Source organism: Anopheles coluzzii, chromosome 3 (genome assembly GCF_943734685.1).
Source record: "Anopheles coluzzii chromosome 3, AcolN3, whole genome shotgun sequence".
NCBI lineage: Eukaryota > Metazoa > Arthropoda > Insecta > Diptera > Culicidae > Anopheles > Anopheles coluzzii.
The window spans coordinates 54533099-54551783 of record NC_064671.1 but is presented as its reverse complement, the minus strand read 5'-3'; the positions used below and the strand labels follow the sequence as shown (position 1 = coordinate 54551783).

The window sequence follows — 18685 nt, the reverse complement described above, 5'->3', positions numbered from 1 at the left end:
AATAGAAATCAAGATGAAAATGTTCAAAGACAGTAACATGTTCTCATCTCGTTGCTGTTGTTTTAGTTATTGTTTATTTATTATTTACGAGACGAATGCTAACGCCCCTCTACGAATTTTCAACGTTACAAAACAAAAATATGTCACGTGTCTGCGTTCGTGTTCGTTCCGATGCGTAACATTAATTTTTGAAACGCAATAAATAAAATAAATAAATTAGTACGCCCACAACAATGGTTGGCTTCTTTTTGTAGTTTAAATTATTTTATTTCAATGTCCTATCAGCACACTATTTCTAGCTCAATTTTAAAGCCAAATGTCTAGTTGCGGATGTTGGCTATAGTTTTCTTAGTCGAGTAAATTGACAAAGTCATGTTAAGCCATTCATTATTTTGGTAGTTGCTACCTTCATTAATTTAGCTTATTCATTTCGTGTTTTCAAACATCGTTTTCAATCATACATGAGCATATCTAAGCGTATTGTGGGTTTGAATAAAACAAATCCCTATAGCCAATCATGCACCATCAAACGATAAAGCGCTTTTCTTCCTTTTTGAAATAGTTCTTATGTAGTTTAAGAGTCTAAATTGCAAAATGAGTAACTGCTATATTCCTCCTATCTAATTAAAAAAAAAACATAGTATCTATCATTTAATTTGCGTAGGACTTTAATTCGGAAAAAGTTTTTTTTACTGTGGAATAGTTTCTGATTTATTGCATTGTAGTGGAATACCAAGATTTAGTGACTGCGCGATATTGCTAGAAACATTTCACTAGAATTATCTATACTATTTAAATTTCGTCATTGCTAAACAACAACGCGAAACGCCATTGTAGTGGTTTGGTATTCTATCAAAGAACGGGATTAAAATATTACGTGCCCTACAAATGTTTCCTTTAGGTTGCTCGCTTTTGCTAGAATTATTATTGAAAGTGTTCAAGAACTACTGTCTAAGCTGAAAGCTCTGCTGGTTTCGTAGGAGGATTCCAAAGGAGGGATTATTTATCGTAATAAGTCCACCTACATCAATGCAGAAACCCATTCCCATTGCGGGAAAAGTCCGTACAAACACATGCTTTATCTAACGGAAACTGACTCACATATGTCTCGCCTGTACAGTCTCACTCTATCACATTACGTGTTTCGATTCGTCATCAACCGTGTTTCTTGGGTGGTAGCAGAAAAGCGATCATTATCTATCATCGTGCCATGGATTACCCGATGGTTTTAAACGATACCATCGATTTAATCACTTTTTCCGAGTTTCTTTTTCGCTACCCCGCTCCGATCGTCTAACTATCAGATCATTATCACTGTTTGGTTCCGTTTCATCTGAAACATCCTCCTCGTTGGAGTAATCCATTGCCATTTTCAAATCTTCGCATGTTACTATGTCCTTGCGATCAGCTGATGAACAAGATGAATTGCGTGACAGCGAGCAACGTCGCTTGACATCGACCGGATGTAGACTTATATGCACTTGAGGTATGTCCTCTATTTGTTTATTGGATTCCATTGCATCCAACTTGGATGTAGAAGCCTCTTTTGGAAGCTGCTCTGGGCTGCTATGGATGCATACGCGCAACGAGCTGTCAGTATCACAGGGTGCTGAAATCGATTGAGGAATTAAGTTGCGGAGCGGTGTTCGCGTTTTACGTGGCTGACCGCGATCAGTTTTGTAAAACTTGAATGGAATTTTCGATGAATGTGGCGCGTTTGCATCATCACGAGCGGTTTGTTGCGAATCTTGAGTCTGGTAAGCTTTGCTGCCACGGTTGTTACTATGAGGATACGGATGATAATGGTCTGGAGGATTCATACCACGACAAGATCCGGTTGAATGGTTACCCTTGTATTTTTTTAGCGTTGCTGGTAGACTTTTAGAACCGTTTGTTTCAGCGGCGTAAGACTAAACGACCGGGAAAACATGTAATTGTATTGTCTGCCAATTCGATATATTCCATCATAGTCATACTCACATCACTGTCCACATCGTCTGTAATAGCACAGGTATCACTGTTTTTCTGTTTCCTGTTTAACGCTGCTGCAAGACAACCTACACAAATGTCGCCGTCCTGCGGTATCATCTCATCGTGATTTTGTTGGCTATCACGCTTAATTCGTGCTTGAGCCGAACGTCGACCAGGCGATGACTGTTCTTGTTCGGAATCTGAATCAGAGGAACTGCGTGACATCTGATAAAAAGAAAGGAGTAATATTATGAACAATACAGCCACAGCGGTGTCGGGTGTTTCCACAATTTACGTTACCTGATTTTCATTCGAGGCTCTTATTTGAGGTAAAGGACTGACACTGTTACGTCTCTGATATCCTCCATCCGTGCTGCTTCTGTCGTCAATAAGATCTCCTTCTTCCATGTCCATGTCTAGTTGAAGAATACTTTCTTGACTACCCGTAAACTAAGAAAACAAATGGTAAATCACGAAGCGGTCTTATTGTATTTTACACATTGCTTGATGCCGTGAAGCTTATTTATATTAACCAGAAATGGTATACATTTCACAATTTATAATACGAAGCCATTAAGGAAATACTTTAATAAATGATATCTAACAAATATAACTAGCAAAAAATTAAATTAGAAAGTTGGCGAAATCAATGAAATCTATGCTGGATTTTTGATTAGTTCAAATAGTATTGAAACGTGTCTACACCACGACAACAGTCACGATTGAGAGTAAGAAAATTAATGCGGTTACTTCACTTGATTAATTAAAAAAATTATAATATTTATTCGAGCTTATTGTAAACTACTGCGATAATATATCATTATCTAAATTATTATACGAAGCAGTAACTACTGAAATGTACCCAACCCAAAATATTAAAAGAAAAACAGCGAAGAAAAATAATGTATTGAATTTAATAAATATTATGCCTAGCAGCAAAATTACAACAAAAAAGAAATAATGAATAAAACCATATTGCTTTTTATTTTCTATACAGTTTTCGTAAGTGCATAAGTGCTTATCCGTTGCTAAAAGCTCATTCGTTCTATTGCTCATTTATAAGCGCCATTTGAGCAAACTACGTAATAGACCATGGATTTTAAAACGGAAAAAATAATTTCTTTTCTATCATGAAATCTATATGTTGAAGGGATGATAATTTTCAATATTTTCGATAATATTGTTGCATACTCATGATGGTGATACATGTGATCGGCAGCAAGCATATCTTATATCCTGCAGCTGTCGAGGCATTTGGATCATTTTTAGTATTAAAAGAGCTCGCAAAATTATTCAAACTGGTGCAAAAATCTATGATATTCCGCCTATGCCCAAACGTTCGTGTATTACCATAATGCTGTACCCTTGTAATATGGTGGGATAGCGAAAAAATAAGGATATTCTTTGATTGTCCTGCTACTTTAATCTGTCCGTCCAACTCTCTCGTTCTCCTTTTCTATCTTTACGTCTTCTTTTCTTTCTCTTTCTTTCAGCTCTATTTATCCTTATCTTTTTTCTATAAATCGTTCATTTCCTTTTTGTATTTCTTTCTCTCTTTTATTTTTCTTTCTATCTCTTAGTCTGTATCTCATCACCATTTCAGCTGCGCCTGTTTAACTCTACAGCTAAGACGGGATCAATAGTAATTAGTAATAGTAGCATCGTTTCAAATAACAGCGCTGACGGAAGCTGAATGAGTTCGATTACGATAGTGACAAAATTATCATATTTATGTCTCAAGTTTGTATCACAGAATCTTACACGGTTAAACAATTAAGTTTTAATACGCGATTATTACGGGTCGCTGGTCTATTTTAGGCGAAATTTACGAATTAATTTCTCTCGACGTATGTTACAATGTTAATGGTCTGTTCATTTGATTGTGTATCAATCATTTAAGTTTATCCAGTTAATCACACAACTGAAGAAACTAGTGAACACACAATAATTCCAGACTACGTGGACTCTAATGTCAGACGAGCCGGCTCGCATGGCACAGTTTAGGATTGCCTTCTTCATCGTTAACTATCGTCAAGCATTGTTTCAGGACTATTACTAAATAGTATATGTTATTAAGATGCATTTACACATCTGTTATTTTTCTGCTTATAAGATGGCTGTCGCTGTTACTTTCGTTACTGTCGTTGCTGATTGTATTACCGTTATCACAATTACTATTGTCCCTGTCGTTACTACTAGCACTAGCGCTACTACAATTTACAACGTCATGCGTTGAAAGATCGCATAATACACCCATCCTACTGTTGCTGCCACCGCCACTCGCACCGCTACTGCCCGTAACAGTATCACCACGACCTGTTGGACTCTCGTTATCATCGATGTTGATAATGATTGTTACGATATCAGTAAGCTGACCAACGGAAGTGCCACCATTGCGACCGGCAACGTAATCATTACCAAAGAGCGTCGTTGGAATGCTCCCGTCCACTGTGGCAGACGTAGCTGGACCCATATCTGCCCCAGTGGACCAGGAAACTCTTCTCGATGATTCTTCAGTCGAAGCAATTGAGGAGGTAGTGATGGTAGACGTATTAGAGGGCGGTGGCGGTGGGGCAACATTTAGATATTCTGCGATCGCTGAATTGATTTGAGAAGATGAGGAAGAACCCACCACAAAGCCATAATGCTTCAGAATGTCCATTTTGCACATTGGGCAGGTACGATGCTCAAGTAGCCATGGATCTATGCAGACCTTATGGAACTCGTGCCTGGAGGAACGGGAAAGAGTAGATTATATTAAATGTAGTGTAATTTTTCGTTTATCAATAGTACATACTTGCACGGTAGAACACGTATAACATCAGTTACTTTATACGGTTCGATGCAAATGGCACAGCAATCATTATCGATTTCCTGAAAAACGAAATATTCGATATCAGTTACCCATTACTAACTTTTATCAAAATTTTCAATATTCCTTAGAAATTCGCCCATTTCAAATCACAAATTAAAAAAATAACATACCTTGTCATCTGATTTAATACTCTTGGTAGGGATTTTTGCTATAATCCGCTTTGCGACACTGCAGAGTCGTTTCTGTGTAATAAATAATAAATTATCGTACGACATGTATCAATTTTGCATTATTGGCAAGAAAAATTGGTAAAGGAATTGTTGGGCATGTTACTTACTGATTGTTTGTCTTTGGTTTGCAAATACCGGAATCGTTGCACATAGTAAAATACTAACCAAACCAGGGAAATTATCATAAGTACAATGAAAGAAATTGAAACAAACAGCACAGACGTTCTGCAAGTAATGAAAAGAAAAGCATATCAACACATGTCAAATTAGTTTGAAAGCACTACATACCGATTAATGTTTCCTAGGTTGCGGAACTGACGAGATCCCTCAATTATGCGCATTTGCACAACGGATCTATGAACTTCCAAAATTTCAATCAGCTCACGCCCCATTGCATTGGTGGTGAAGACTGCAGTAATGTTTCCTGCATCAATGTAAATAAACAATAAGAATATTGAATATTGAAATATATGAACTTTCGAAGCTACTGGTAGAAATAATCGTGGTAAAAACAAAACCATTATTTAAGTAAATTCACTCTACCGGAACAACGAAGTAATACAAAAATGATCGTCTTTAATAGTAATTTATGATAAGCTTGTATTAGACTTTTTTTTATTTTAACGTTCGTACCGGATTCCACCACAATGTAATATTTGTTTAATGACGAAACATGGCTATTCTTATGAAACCGGTCTGGGATCAGACAGTAGATCAACATATCATTGTTTTGCGTTAAAACAATTCAGTTAAACTCATAACCATGCTCTCACAACCACATGGTAGCATGCACCATGCAGAAACACAAAGTAACACTGAGAACTCGATGCCGTGGGCATAACCATACTTCGAGGTTTTATTCCATTCGGAGGTCGCTCGTCGCCACAGGTGAAAGAAATTCAAGGGTTTCTACTCTTTATTGTACTTGTACATCGTACGCTTTCATGAGGTACAGACGACAGACAAACTAACGATAAAACGATAAAGTTTATTCTTATTTTCTTTTTTCAATGTCCTGTCAGACAAAAACTTCCAATGTAACTTAATTCGTGATCTTCAACACCATTAACCGGGTCGATTAAATGTATCTCCGACTTTTTATTTTATTTTCATAAATACAGTCGAACATGGTTATGTGTGGTACCAAGTTTCTCCGGTTATAATATGTGGGTTGCCACGGTTAATATGAATTTCTCTAACGATTAGGTTATTTAGATTTATTTCAGTTTGTCTACAAGACTAGATCATAGATATTATAATCGACGTTTAACGGTATATAAAAATAAGCAAGTTTATCCCCGATAGTGTTCAGGTAACAATAATAAATATATTGGAGATGAAAACGCATTAATTGTGTATTATCACAATTAATGCGTTTTCATGTAATAATACAGTAAAAAATTAGCAAGCAAAGAAAATTGTCAAACGTCACTTCATTCTTTAATCAAACAGTGTTTATGTATGCTATCACACGTTTCATTTTCTGCTTATTTACAGAAACAACCGTAATCAGTCAAAACTGAGCTGGGTTATCGTAAACTTATCGGTTTACCTATAGTAGGATAAGAAAACCTTCTTTTTGAGCACCCGGTCCAAACAAAGTGTATGGCAGAGATTTTAATTTACTACTAAATTGATAAATTTTCATTTCACGAATATTTTTCCAATAATCCTTCGAGTGAATGGTTTCGCAAAAATATTGTTCATAATTTGTTTTATTCTGTTTAATATAGGGATAACTGATGTTCATTAATACACCAACTAGGATAAAGATTACTACTTACGCTCTTTATCGTTGATCTTCATTTTTTCCAACTTTGTATCATTCTTATCATTATAGATAATGATTCCTGCAGCACCGCGCTCGTATGCATGTTTAACCTTGTCTTCGAAATTACAACTACCACGGCGTACTAGTGCAATCCAGGGTGCATCGCGCTCCGGAATTGTTCCACCGAGCGTACCGGACCATTGCTTCGAACATCCGGTATGGTCTGAATGATTAGCACTGTTGCTGATGTGCACCAATAGTCCACTTCGATTCAAAACTCGTCCTTCACCATACTTTGCGCTTTCGCTGCCGAACTCTATCAAGTGCCCATCCGGCCCTGTAAAGCTGTAGTTTAGATAGGCCAGCGTGGAGCTCTCGATGGCCATTCGATCTTCTGCCGGCAAAGCAAACGATGAAACTCCATTACTGAACTCGGTTGGCTGTGACAGAGAAGCTATATCGTGGCTCGGAGATGAATTTGCCGCGACTAAAGAGGCGCCCACCAGGAGCGACAGAAAGTTGTTCATGTTCACCTGGTGGCTTAACGCAGACATCATGCTAACTATTTCAATATTTGCACCCACTAACTAGCGATCAACTTGTTTCGTAAGTGTCGTACGTATATTATTGCAAGATCATTGGCACTGGCATTGGATATACGGGTAAAGAGCGGCAAAACTAAGACGTAACAAAGCTCACACTAACCGACACCTTTGTTCCACTTTTTTCATTTTCCTTAGCACGATTTCACTTCGTAAAAAACACTGCTTTTCGATGAAGGTTCGATTGGCAAAGTAAGATCAGGTTCACTGTACAAGATGTTATACTACATAAAACCTTAATGTCTTTATATTATAATCATCACTTAAAATCTTTGCTACAAGAGTAACAACACGCTACCGAGGCCACACGATACCTTACTTTTCACTTTCGGCGACCTAATCGATATAGCACCAAAAAGTAAACAAACATCCAGCACACGTTCTGAATGGTCCGATCACTTAAACAACAATGCACAAATGCAGCAGTAATGCACTAGTCAGTCTAACCGTTCTCGTTTCAGTGTGTGGGTTTGTATGTTTTCAACTTTACCACCCGCGAAGGTTGGACTCTACAAACTGCGATCGTACTGTGTTCTAACGTAGTTTTGAGTTCGTTTTACCCTTGCACGCTGCAGCACTGCTAGAAATAAAAAAAAAACAAGGATGATAACTGTTATATACGGTTACATACGATAACTGTAATTTGGCATTATAGTAGTTGGGTTCCTGATCGTTGAATAAGTTGCGCTTTCTACCCAACTCTTATTCAATGGCATGCAAAAAGAAAAGACCTTCGCATTAGTAACCTTGACTTGTGGAATGTTTAAAGTCAACTAGCATTCCTTCGGCTTCCTTTAGTTGTTTCCAGTATGCATCTGGATACCTCGTTACGCCGTGTTGTCAGTTGTGCAACACTCTTATTAGATCCCTGTTGAAAAATGAAAAGCAGAAAGAATAGCACGATTATACTTCAGACTTGTAGCAAATACTTGACAGGTGAGTTGAAGGAAAACCGAAATCTTCTCAAAGTGTAATTGCATTACACTGAGATTTTTTTGTATGTAACATATCTGTTGCTGAATAACATATTATACGATTCTATATTTCTTACCACCAATGTATAATTGCACAAAAGTTTGATAACAAAGGAATTAACAAATATTTACCCAAAATACAACATCGAAATCAATGTTAAAGTTAAATTTCACTTATTATACACTATTCAAAAAACAGCAATGGAAGGCCATACGAATATTGATATCGGTGAGCGGGTTCAAATCCAATGTGTTAGAATTTCACGGTTCGCTTGTATCATTGACCTTACGCTTTACTCTATACTTCCTTTCATGTGCCGTGTAGTATCCGTTCGTTTGAAAGCAAATTTCTACTGCACATTTGGTTGAAAACCAAACTATAACCTTCATTTCTTTATCTTTCATCATCTTTTATGATAACTATATGTATTATTTTATTTTTAACTACTTATATGTTTATATTATTTATATTATTTTAAAACCATAAAACAAACGCTACTCTCCCTTTTTGTTAAATGTTTCAAATTCAAGTACAACGCACGTTCTTGCTCTTCTTCTTTGGCACATCCACCGGTTCTCGGTCAAGGCCTGCCTGTAATTCTTGTGGGGTTGGCTTTCAGTGGCTTTTGGATTACCCCCCATAGCAGAATAGTTAGTCCTACGTATGGCGGCACGGTCTAGTTGGGACTTGAACCCAAGACGAGCATGCTGTTAAGTCGTACGAGTTGACGACTGTACCATGAGACCGGCTTAAAAAAAAGCACGTGCTTGCTACATAGAGTAATTACTGTTTCCGGCTCATGTATTAACATCTTAAGCACGCTAACACCGTATGCGTAGTAATATATAGTAAGTAAGGTTATCTTAAGTATTATTTTATTTTTAATATTGCAAAGGCCCCTGAGCGCGCCACGCAATTATCTTCAATAAATAAATAAATAAATAGTGTCGCATTTAACTAAGGTACTTCATGCTGTGATCTTTTTTATCATTAGTACGCACATACATACGTACACCATCAAGATTCCCTTCTTATGCACCAAGCTTCAGCGAAAGCTAACCCATTGAACTTTTTTATAATCTATAATTGCAGCATTTTGCGTTAAATAATTCAAACAGTAATTCCCAGCATAGTATTTTTTGTTTAATTAACGCGTAAATTTGATTCGATTTAGTTTATGCAGATTTGAACCAGTATTGCCTCAAGTTGCATTGTTCGTGTGAATTGGTTCTCAAACCCATTTACATACTATACATACTATTTATAGTATACTATAGTATATCTAGTTCATACACCATACAAGCATTTGGTATATTAAAACAAAATACGAGAAAGAGATCTTCCTCAATGTCATGATGTGCTATCTTATTAATTAAAAATATAAGCAACAATCATTTAAAATATCTCTTTCTCTATCTTTCACTCTCTCTTGAAACTAGATCAACAACAGTCAGTAAATATTAGCGTGCACTGACGAAACGAGTGTACTTCAGTCAAACTAAACTACGATGATCCTCCTGTAATATGTAACACCCTCTGCAGCGATGCAGCAAATGTCCCCAATAATTCTTCTTCTTCGTTTAGGCGTAACGACCTACGAGGACATGTCGGTTTATACAGGGTTTCGTCATTTATTATGTTCCACACATTCGGGTAGTCAGTCCTTGCTACGGGACAATGGTCCATACGAGGCCTGAACCCACGACGGGCATTTTGCTAAGTCGTTCTTAAGAGTTGACAAATGTACCACGAGGCCGAACCCTATACACAATAAATGATTAACCGAAGACGAGTTAACAACTTTTGTAAAATTGAAACTAAAAAAAAACAGTTAATCTAAATATTGATCACTGCAAATCATTTTTTCCATCGGTACTTGTGGAGGTGCGACTAATCTACTAAACCAACTTAATGAAAGTGATCGCAAACAACAACAGTTGTATCCGCGTAGTCAAGTAGCATCATCTATGTACAGCTAATGCATCTTATTGAATGTATGTGTTCAAATGTGTGAGTGCTATTCGATAGTAATCACTATTGCAAGTCTAGTTCAAGTCACTCGCGCTCTATATAACCGGTTATACGATTATAGCACTCCTGTAGGATCAAACAAAGGAGGGGGAACATATCGAGATGAACCCTTCGCGATCTGCGTAAACGTAAGAATGCGTGCGTCGTTATTTTAACAATTCGCTTCATCTTACTCAGACAGTGTATCCCCACACACGTACACCGCTTTACAATCCCTGCAGTTCGCGGTGGGATGGTATAGAGCGTGTCGTATAGTGTAGTCGATCCAACCTGCTTGGCTTCCTCCTCCACTATCGTCAGGTTCCAACACTTCCGACCGGGGAAGGTGGGTCATTGAATGCGCGAAGGTTAGCGTGAGTTTATATTTATGTTTTCTAGGAGAATACATCGACATGAAACGGCAGCAGCGCAATTTACTTCGCCAACCGTAGATCTAGCGACTCGCGACAAACAACGAACGCCACACCAACCTTCGCACACCGAGACGCCACCGGTCTGAGATATAACAAAGCCATAAGGGGTTTCTTTTCGTCATCTGTCGTCAACGAACAGACAAGCAGTATGACGCTGCTGATACGAGTTGCTCTCAATATTATTTGTCGATTGCTTGCTCCACGAGTTTAGTACGGCACTGATATGGACTGTTTCTCTTATCATTGCGTTCATATGTTGGTATAGGTTGCTAAGTTGGAGAAAAAATTGGCCGCCAAACACCATCCTCTTGAGCCTTTGCTATCTCATTTAATCATAAAATTACTTGCTTAATAGCCTTATACATGTGATGAACTTAGAAGAGATCTACTATACATCCCTCGAATTTTCATCGTCATCTGTATAAATTGGCAACACATGATGTTTCTAGAAACTTGCGACATATTTAGTCTATCTGCTTAAACAGTGTCTGTTTGATAACAGCGGCATAACCAAACAAATCAATATATAAATTATAAATAAATTAAGGCAGCCAACTTCCATGGGCAGGGATATGAGCATCACACATCTTTAAATCTTTAATCGACAAACGTTGACTTGGTTTTCTCATAACAAATAGTCCCGAAAGAGGAGCCTACAGTTAACTGATTTAATTTTTACTGTATTGTTCTTCTATCCACAAAAGGTAGGCAAGAAAAATATCTGAGATGTGCTTCCGGGCCGTATTTAAATAGTGTGATTAATTATTCTGCATCGGCGACAGTGCTGCTAGCAAATCGAGTGGTTTGATGGTGGAAACCTGCGGGACATAACAAATATGCACGCTCAGCTAAGTCAGTCGAGAATGAATTATTCAGCAGCTGATGCGTGATGCGGGAGGCTTTCAAATAGCGTATCTTGACGTGTATTTCGCGTTGTCAATGATTGCGTCGAATCTTTCAAGAATAGCATGATCGTACTCCTTCTTTCAATTTATACTTTTTTAGTACTATCCCGTGTTGCAGTACAGATACAAACAGAAAAATTATGTATTTCACCTCCAACCATGAGCCAATAATTGCAAACTTTAAGCAAACAAATTTTGTTAACGTTCCTAACATCTGGGATTACACTTAACCCACTCCCGTACACCCTCAATTAATTATAAAATAAAACACGAGGCACGCACTACCGATTACCATCAAACAATTAATATTATATTTAACATAGGTACAACGGCGACAAACACAGTACAGTGAGGACAAACACGATACAGTGAGGACAAACTTCTGTTTAATGGGAAATAAAAACTACAAAAACAAGTGTTAAATTGTTATACGCTTTTAAAATACTACTGCCCACGCACGCATACTCAAATATAACGGCTGTGGAGTAGCTAAGCAATGTAGTTCGTAGCAGCGTATTGGGGAATAATCCATCCGCGATCACTAATTTGCTAAGATTCATAGATGGTACCAGTACAAATGCACAGAAATGAACGTCACAAATAGCTGATTACTGCAGCTACTTCACGCGATCATGCTAACGTAATTAGCAGGCTTAACCGTACTAGGCGTGGAACATCCGCGATTCAAACGTCATGCGTTTACTAACGCGATTGGGTGCAAAAACACACGCATCCGACTACTGAGGTTCACTGATTAATTTCATTTGAATAATTTTTCTCTCAATGCCCTGTGTAAAACGATGAATTGTAGCAGACAAGCAATTCCTTTATTTACCCCAAGCTGTAGTGTAGCACAGGTCTCTGGTTCCATGCATACCCTGCTTCAAACAAAACAGATTTTTCGATTAACTCTATCCCTATTTTTAAACAACCTATCCATTTTCTTCGCTAAAAGTGTCATTTATATTTCCATACTGGCCTAAGAACAGTTGATTCCAAGCAGCAGTAAGTATGCAATATTTATCTTCTCCTTAGTATACGATACTTCTCGCAAACCTAAAAAAAACTTTGATAAGGCTATTAAAAAAATCTAGTAAAACAATGATTTTATTGTAAGCTAACCTTTAAAGATATTTCATCACTTAGGTGAGATATATTCACACGTAGAGTGTGCTTCAAATTATGTATAGATAATTAATGCAAACTCCTGATCAAAATATATATATATATACATTATTTGCTTAATATTCTGCTCTACTCTTATTTACTCTTATTCACTCTTTATAAAAAGCGTTTAAACATGATTAGAAGCATATTTCTAATAATGCTCATGGTGGTTGCTTCAAATAGAATTGATATATAAAGCCTAATTAAAATTAAATGTTCATCATTATTTGCTTAATATTCTGCTCTACTCTTATTTACTCTTATTCACTCTTTATAAAAAGCGTTTAAACATGATTAGAAGCATATTTCTAATAATGCTCATGGTGGTTGCTTCAAATAGAATTGATATATAAAGCCTAATTAAAATTAAATGTTCATTAAGCAGGAATATGCCAAAGGGATCAACTTCAACATATCTTTTTTTATAAACGGAAAAACAGTACAACATTTGTTATAGCAACAACAAAACTACGTAAGATCGTACTCTCCGCTAAAATCCAATATCTCTGAATGAGAGAATACCAACCTGCAACAATGATAAACAAAGAACATTCGGTGCTTTGTCTGAGCTTGATCGTTCATTCGGGTTCCACGCTATCCGCACTCTTGATACACGTGAAGATGGGGCATACACGCGTGTCCTTCTTGAGCACACGCGAAGATCAATACCTCCCCTATGATAAACCATCACGTTCTTGGTGTCTATTGTTTGTTGAAGAAGTTTAATGTTAATACTATTCTGCATTTCTATTGGCGCAGTTGCCCTGTTCACGTGACCGGAATGGTAGAATTCACAAATAATCTGTAACAACACCTTCCAACTAGTCAACAACAAACCTGCCTTGGGCCATGTGCGACCGCCACAGCCGCAAGCGGTTTCTATTTATGTTGTCCGCTAGCATACGACTGAACGATTGGCGGAGCGGCGTGGCTATAAGGTTTGTCAAATGTGACTGTCCAAAGCACATGTTGGTATAGGATTAAAGACCTCTCACGCCTGTTCGTTTTCCCTCATTGCACTAATGAATGATGCACGTTGTAGTTCGAATCATGCGACCTCGAACTTTACTCTTCTTATTCACCGATTTTGCCGGCCCATGCAGTCTACACTCCGGAAACCATACTAGGTATAGCCGTTTCACACCCACACACAATCAGATTCTTTTTCTTACTGTCTTACCGTTTGCTAGACTGCGATTCATGTAAATGATCTTTAATGCGTTTAAAGGCAGCGTTGGCCATAGGTGAGTTATATAAACAGTTTAGTTAGCCCTGTGAGTCGTTTAAAGCGTACTTTGCAATGTCGTTGTATTTTTAGAGCAAAGAAAAGAGTGTGCTTCTTTGGCTTGCATATTCACAATAATTATACATTAAACAAGACAACACTAAAATGTTTGTCTATACTCGCAAAACAAGTGTAAAAAGAAATCCCAGTGTAGGAAATAGGCATACACATGTATAATTGCCTCGTACCTAAAACCACAACAACCAAACAGAATATTTTCGGATTACCCCCAGAGACAGATTACTCCGAAAAGCATTGTTGGGGGTAATCCCCACATCGCTCACGGAGGCTACCAGTTATGACGTAAAGAAATAGAACAACATATCCCAGGCAGAAAGAGCTGGCCGTAAACATTCTCCTGATTGCAGCATCAGCAGCAGAATCTCTCAGGATTGAACCAAAATATGAGCAACACCCGAACGCGAGCATCAGCAGGCGAAACCGTTCTCCGATACTTTTTTTCTGTTTGACCCACTTTGAGCTATCTTTTTGGGGATGTTGTCGTGGGAGGAAAAAGACGGAACAAATTATAGTTCTGTCACTTTTACAGCATCAGTATGGGAAAGTATCAGCTTGAAACAAACATCTGCTGTACTTATTCTTTCCCTACATCCTGTACTGCAAGCTCACCAGACGAGTCGCGACATATTGTTGATACACACACACGCAACGAAAACGAAAAAAAACAGCAAATTGCAATTGTACGGAGATCACCATTAGTCATTGAATTGATACGATGGCAACACGAACACCGTTATTCTAATCTTTTCAGTCTTGTTGCGCTGAAATGAGAAGCAATAATTATGTAAATACATATACATGTGTGCGTCTTACCTGTGCTGTCTTGGTCGATCTTGTCGAGGCCAGCTGGATCCGAGGAGCTAGGCTACCTTCCGGGTGTTTCTTCCGGGTTGTTTTCGGCGCAGCCGGTTCAGTTATTCGCCAAGCAAACAGCACACGACAATATTCACCGAAAGTGCGCTATATTTTTAGCCCAATAACCACACAAAGAAATCGCGAAACTAGCTTGTCGGAGGGAAGGGGCAGCACGAAAAGAAACCTCCACCAGGGGGGACTCTCTGTAAGGGAGGATGCCCCACTTTATCGACGACAGCGTATACAATTAATACACTTTGAAGATTGAGAAACAAGCCACAATTTTCTTTAGCGTTCTTTTTTTTCTCACGGTCTTAAATCACTGAAAAACCAAAGTACGAAACAATATTTCCCATGTTACCTACTTGACAAAGATGTGTAACGTAATCACTCGCGTTGAAATTGTATTGCTTGATGAATTTCAGAAATTGTTATTTTCCCATTCACCAACTCAACATACACTGCACTCGCGTCGTTTCCGATTGAAAGGTCTAGCAAAAATGTTGATGTTTTCTTGCTGTGTTGCAGTCCTTAGCTTGTCAATTTGGTTGCGAAAAAGAAAAGATTGTTAAAATTTGGCCACCCAACAAATCCGCTGTGTCTACGGCAAGCCCCGTACAACCTGGCGAGGGGTTTTGACGTTCGAATATTGCTGCATCTCGCTCATTTTCTCTACCCTTCCTTTACTTGCCGACAGTGTTCGTTTCAAATTATCCGTTGGGCAAAGCGACGGAAGAAATTATTGCCTATCGCGCATTTTCTCATGCCTTCTTTTTCCCCCCTACGGCAAATTTGTCAAGCAGCTCGTCGAGCTACCCGCCCCTTGTTATTTTTCCTACCCAAGGTGGATTAATGAGATTAGGTGATGAAAAAGCACCGACAAACCGACATGACACTTCGAACAAAATGATCTTCATAAGTTGTTTCCTTATTTCAAATGAAAATACGTTAAACACTAGCGCCATCTCTATAATGATTCGCTTACTACACTGACACAGAGAGGAAACTGCTAAACCCCATTTTTGTTTTTCTTCGCAAATTCCAATGCGTATTATTTTATGTACTTCTCACATCTTTTGCATTGATTTGAAAACTTATAAAATGATTTTCCTGTGTGTTTTGTCCAATTATTCTCACAAAATCTTGCCTCACACTTCCTTCGCCATTTGTATTTAGAAAAGTTGTTTACATCGAAGCAGCAGTGAACAGAGCTTACTTTGACAGAAGTGTTCGCCTCACTGGTAAATAACAGTACTTTCGTGTGGGAAACTTTTGTAACGCAAGTGTCACGTCGGTTTGTCGGTGGAAAAAGAGCCTTTGGGGGGTCGCCATAGTTGAGGGACTTTACGTCATTTTAAAACCGTTAACCAATAGTTTCCGCCCACAAAGCATAGCAAATAGAACACATTTCTTGGTTACTACGTGCATTTTTGTATATTTCTTGATTTTATCGAAAAAATGAGATATATTATCAAAAGTTTTGATGATTTGTTTCGTCACGAAATTTAAAATCATGTAAGTAAGAGTTCTAATCTCACTTAAATTGTCCATGTGTCTTGTAGATAATGAGATATAAGTGTTAAAACAGGAAAACATAAATTATTTCTTTGATTTTATCATCAAATATGACGAAAACACAAAGAATCTCCCTATACAAAACGAAGTAACGGCACCGACAAACCGGTGACACTTGCGTTACAAAACTGTCTCACACGAAAGTACTGTCATTTGCAATGAAGGCGATCACTTTTGTCAAAATTAGCTCTGTTCGCGGCTTCTTAGATGGAAACAACTTTTCTGAGTACAATTGGCGGAGGAAGTGTTAGGCAAGATTTTATAAAAATAAGTAGAGAAAATACTCAAAAAAGTCATTTGATGGGTTTTCAAATCAATATAAATGATGTGAAAAATGGATAGAATATTCTTCATTTGAAGTTGGGGAGAAAAACAAAAAGGGGTTTTAGCAGTTTCTCCTCTGTGTCAGTGTAGTAAGTGAATCATTATAGAGATGGCGCTAGTGTTTAACGCATTTTCATTTGAAATAAGGAGACAACTTTAGAAGCTCATTTTGTTCGAAGTGTCACGTCGGTTTGTCGGTGGTAACAGGTGATGCGTACATGTTATACCCACGTTACGCTCACGTTACGCTCACGTTATATTCATAGGTGACGATTGCTCACTATATAATCTCCATATACGAAAAAGTTACTCACTATAGACCGGTGTTGCTGACCAACTATGGGTGCTTGGAAGATTTTTAATTCTTTGCGGTTTTCCTTTCTTTGAGGCAACAAGCAATGGTAGAGTGATTGAATCATTGAGGTTTTCAAATTGCAAGAAATTATTGTTTTCTTCTACCGACGCGTTGAAAGTGCATCAACAATCATCACATTATTCCCAGTGATTCTAAATAATTCTGTGGTAGAAATTCTATCCCGTTCCATACATTTGATCATGCGTAGTAGTATTATGTGGTTCAAATAAAAAGTAAGGCAAGTACGTACTTCTATCATCCAAGTGAAGTCAAATGATTCCTTGAAAGGATTGCAAAATCGTACGCTATGAACATGGAACATTTACAATTTTTCATTATAGATTATAGAGACCCAAAAATGCGGGTACAATGCAATTTAGTAAATCCTCCTGAGCTGCAAAAATAGGTCCAAATGTATATCTTCAAAATATGCAAATAACGGGTTTATATTTCCCATGGATCGATTTAGGTACGATTTGGGTTAAAAAGTTGAGAAAAAAACAAAATTTGTATAAATTTTAATATTTATTCTTCTATTGAAAGTATCTCTTGCAGGAAAAATAATCTTATGGTTCAGCAGTGGCATTACAACTGAACTGAATAGAAAAACTGAAATGAACTCCAACTCCAAAAGTAATGGGACAATAATATACACGGAACAAGGTCATTCCTTGGTCAGGGGTTTTTTTTTTTATATGAGCACATGATGAAGCAACAAAGTTGAATTACATCTGTTTCCAGCTACATTCGAATCGCAAACCGCCTGCTGCCTGCATGCCACTACGATCGAATGCGTGCATCCACGGTTGAATCGCCTGCCAGAACGGTTGAATCGCATTTCACTACGGTCGAATCGCGTGCCACTATGATCAAATCGTGAGCCGCAATCATTGGATGGTTCTACCACCTGATATTTTTAATCAAAGTGGGTATAGCCCCATGGGCCGGTCTGGTGGTACAGTCGTCAACTCATACGACGTAAAAACATGCCCGTCATGGGTTCAAGTCCCAAATAGACCGTGCCCCCATACGTAGGACTGACTATTCTGCTATGGTAACAATAAGTCACTTGCAACTTGCACAGAACGGTTCTGCACTTGCAATAAGTCACTCAAGAGCCATTAATGAGGCCCGCGATGACTGGGTAAAGGATAAATTAAATAGCTTTCTTTTCTTACTAATTAATGAAAAATTATTTTTTTACTTCTGAAAGACGAAAATCAAGATTCAATAAAAGAAAACTGCAGAAATTTGATATATTTTGTTAGTATTTTCTTATTAAAACGAGGTTTCAACTTCCATCCATTCTAAAGGTAGCATCAAAATGGCCCTCAACAACGTTGATTGTGAAGCAATGCAGTAGAGCCCGCTTTGCTGCAGCGATTATCGC

General features: G+C 37.9%; 1 protein-coding gene across 6 annotated transcripts; it reads right to left on the bottom strand.

Annotated features, from left to right (window-relative positions):
* Positions 1 to 242: 242 nt before the first annotated feature.
* On the bottom strand, positions 243 to 15587 carry LOC120955555 (protein goliath). 6 transcript variants are annotated; one of them, XM_040376537.2, is made up of 12 exons: positions 15407 to 15587; positions 15000 to 15296; positions 8121 to 8257; positions 6801 to 7966; positions 5305 to 5440; positions 5124 to 5241; positions 4957 to 5028; positions 4769 to 4845; positions 4604 to 4700; positions 2272 to 2421; positions 1981 to 2196; positions 243 to 1910 (listed from the first exon to the last, which is right to left on the bottom strand). In XM_040376537.2, exons 4-12 carry the CDS (start codon positions 7342 to 7344, stop codon positions 1251 to 1253), a joined length of 2070 nt encoding a protein of 689 aa, XP_040232471.1. In that variant the 5' UTR covers positions 7345 to 7966; positions 8121 to 8257; positions 15000 to 15296; positions 15407 to 15587; the 3' UTR covers positions 243 to 1250. The 6 variants fall into 6 exon arrangements, with proteins under 6 accessions (XP_040232471.1, XP_040232470.1, XP_040232469.1 ...); XM_040376536.2 differs by having other exon boundaries at positions 6801 to 7969; positions 8136 to 8257; XM_040376535.2 differs by having other exon boundaries at positions 8136 to 8257.
* Between the last annotated feature and the right edge of the window lie 3098 nt (positions 15588 to 18685).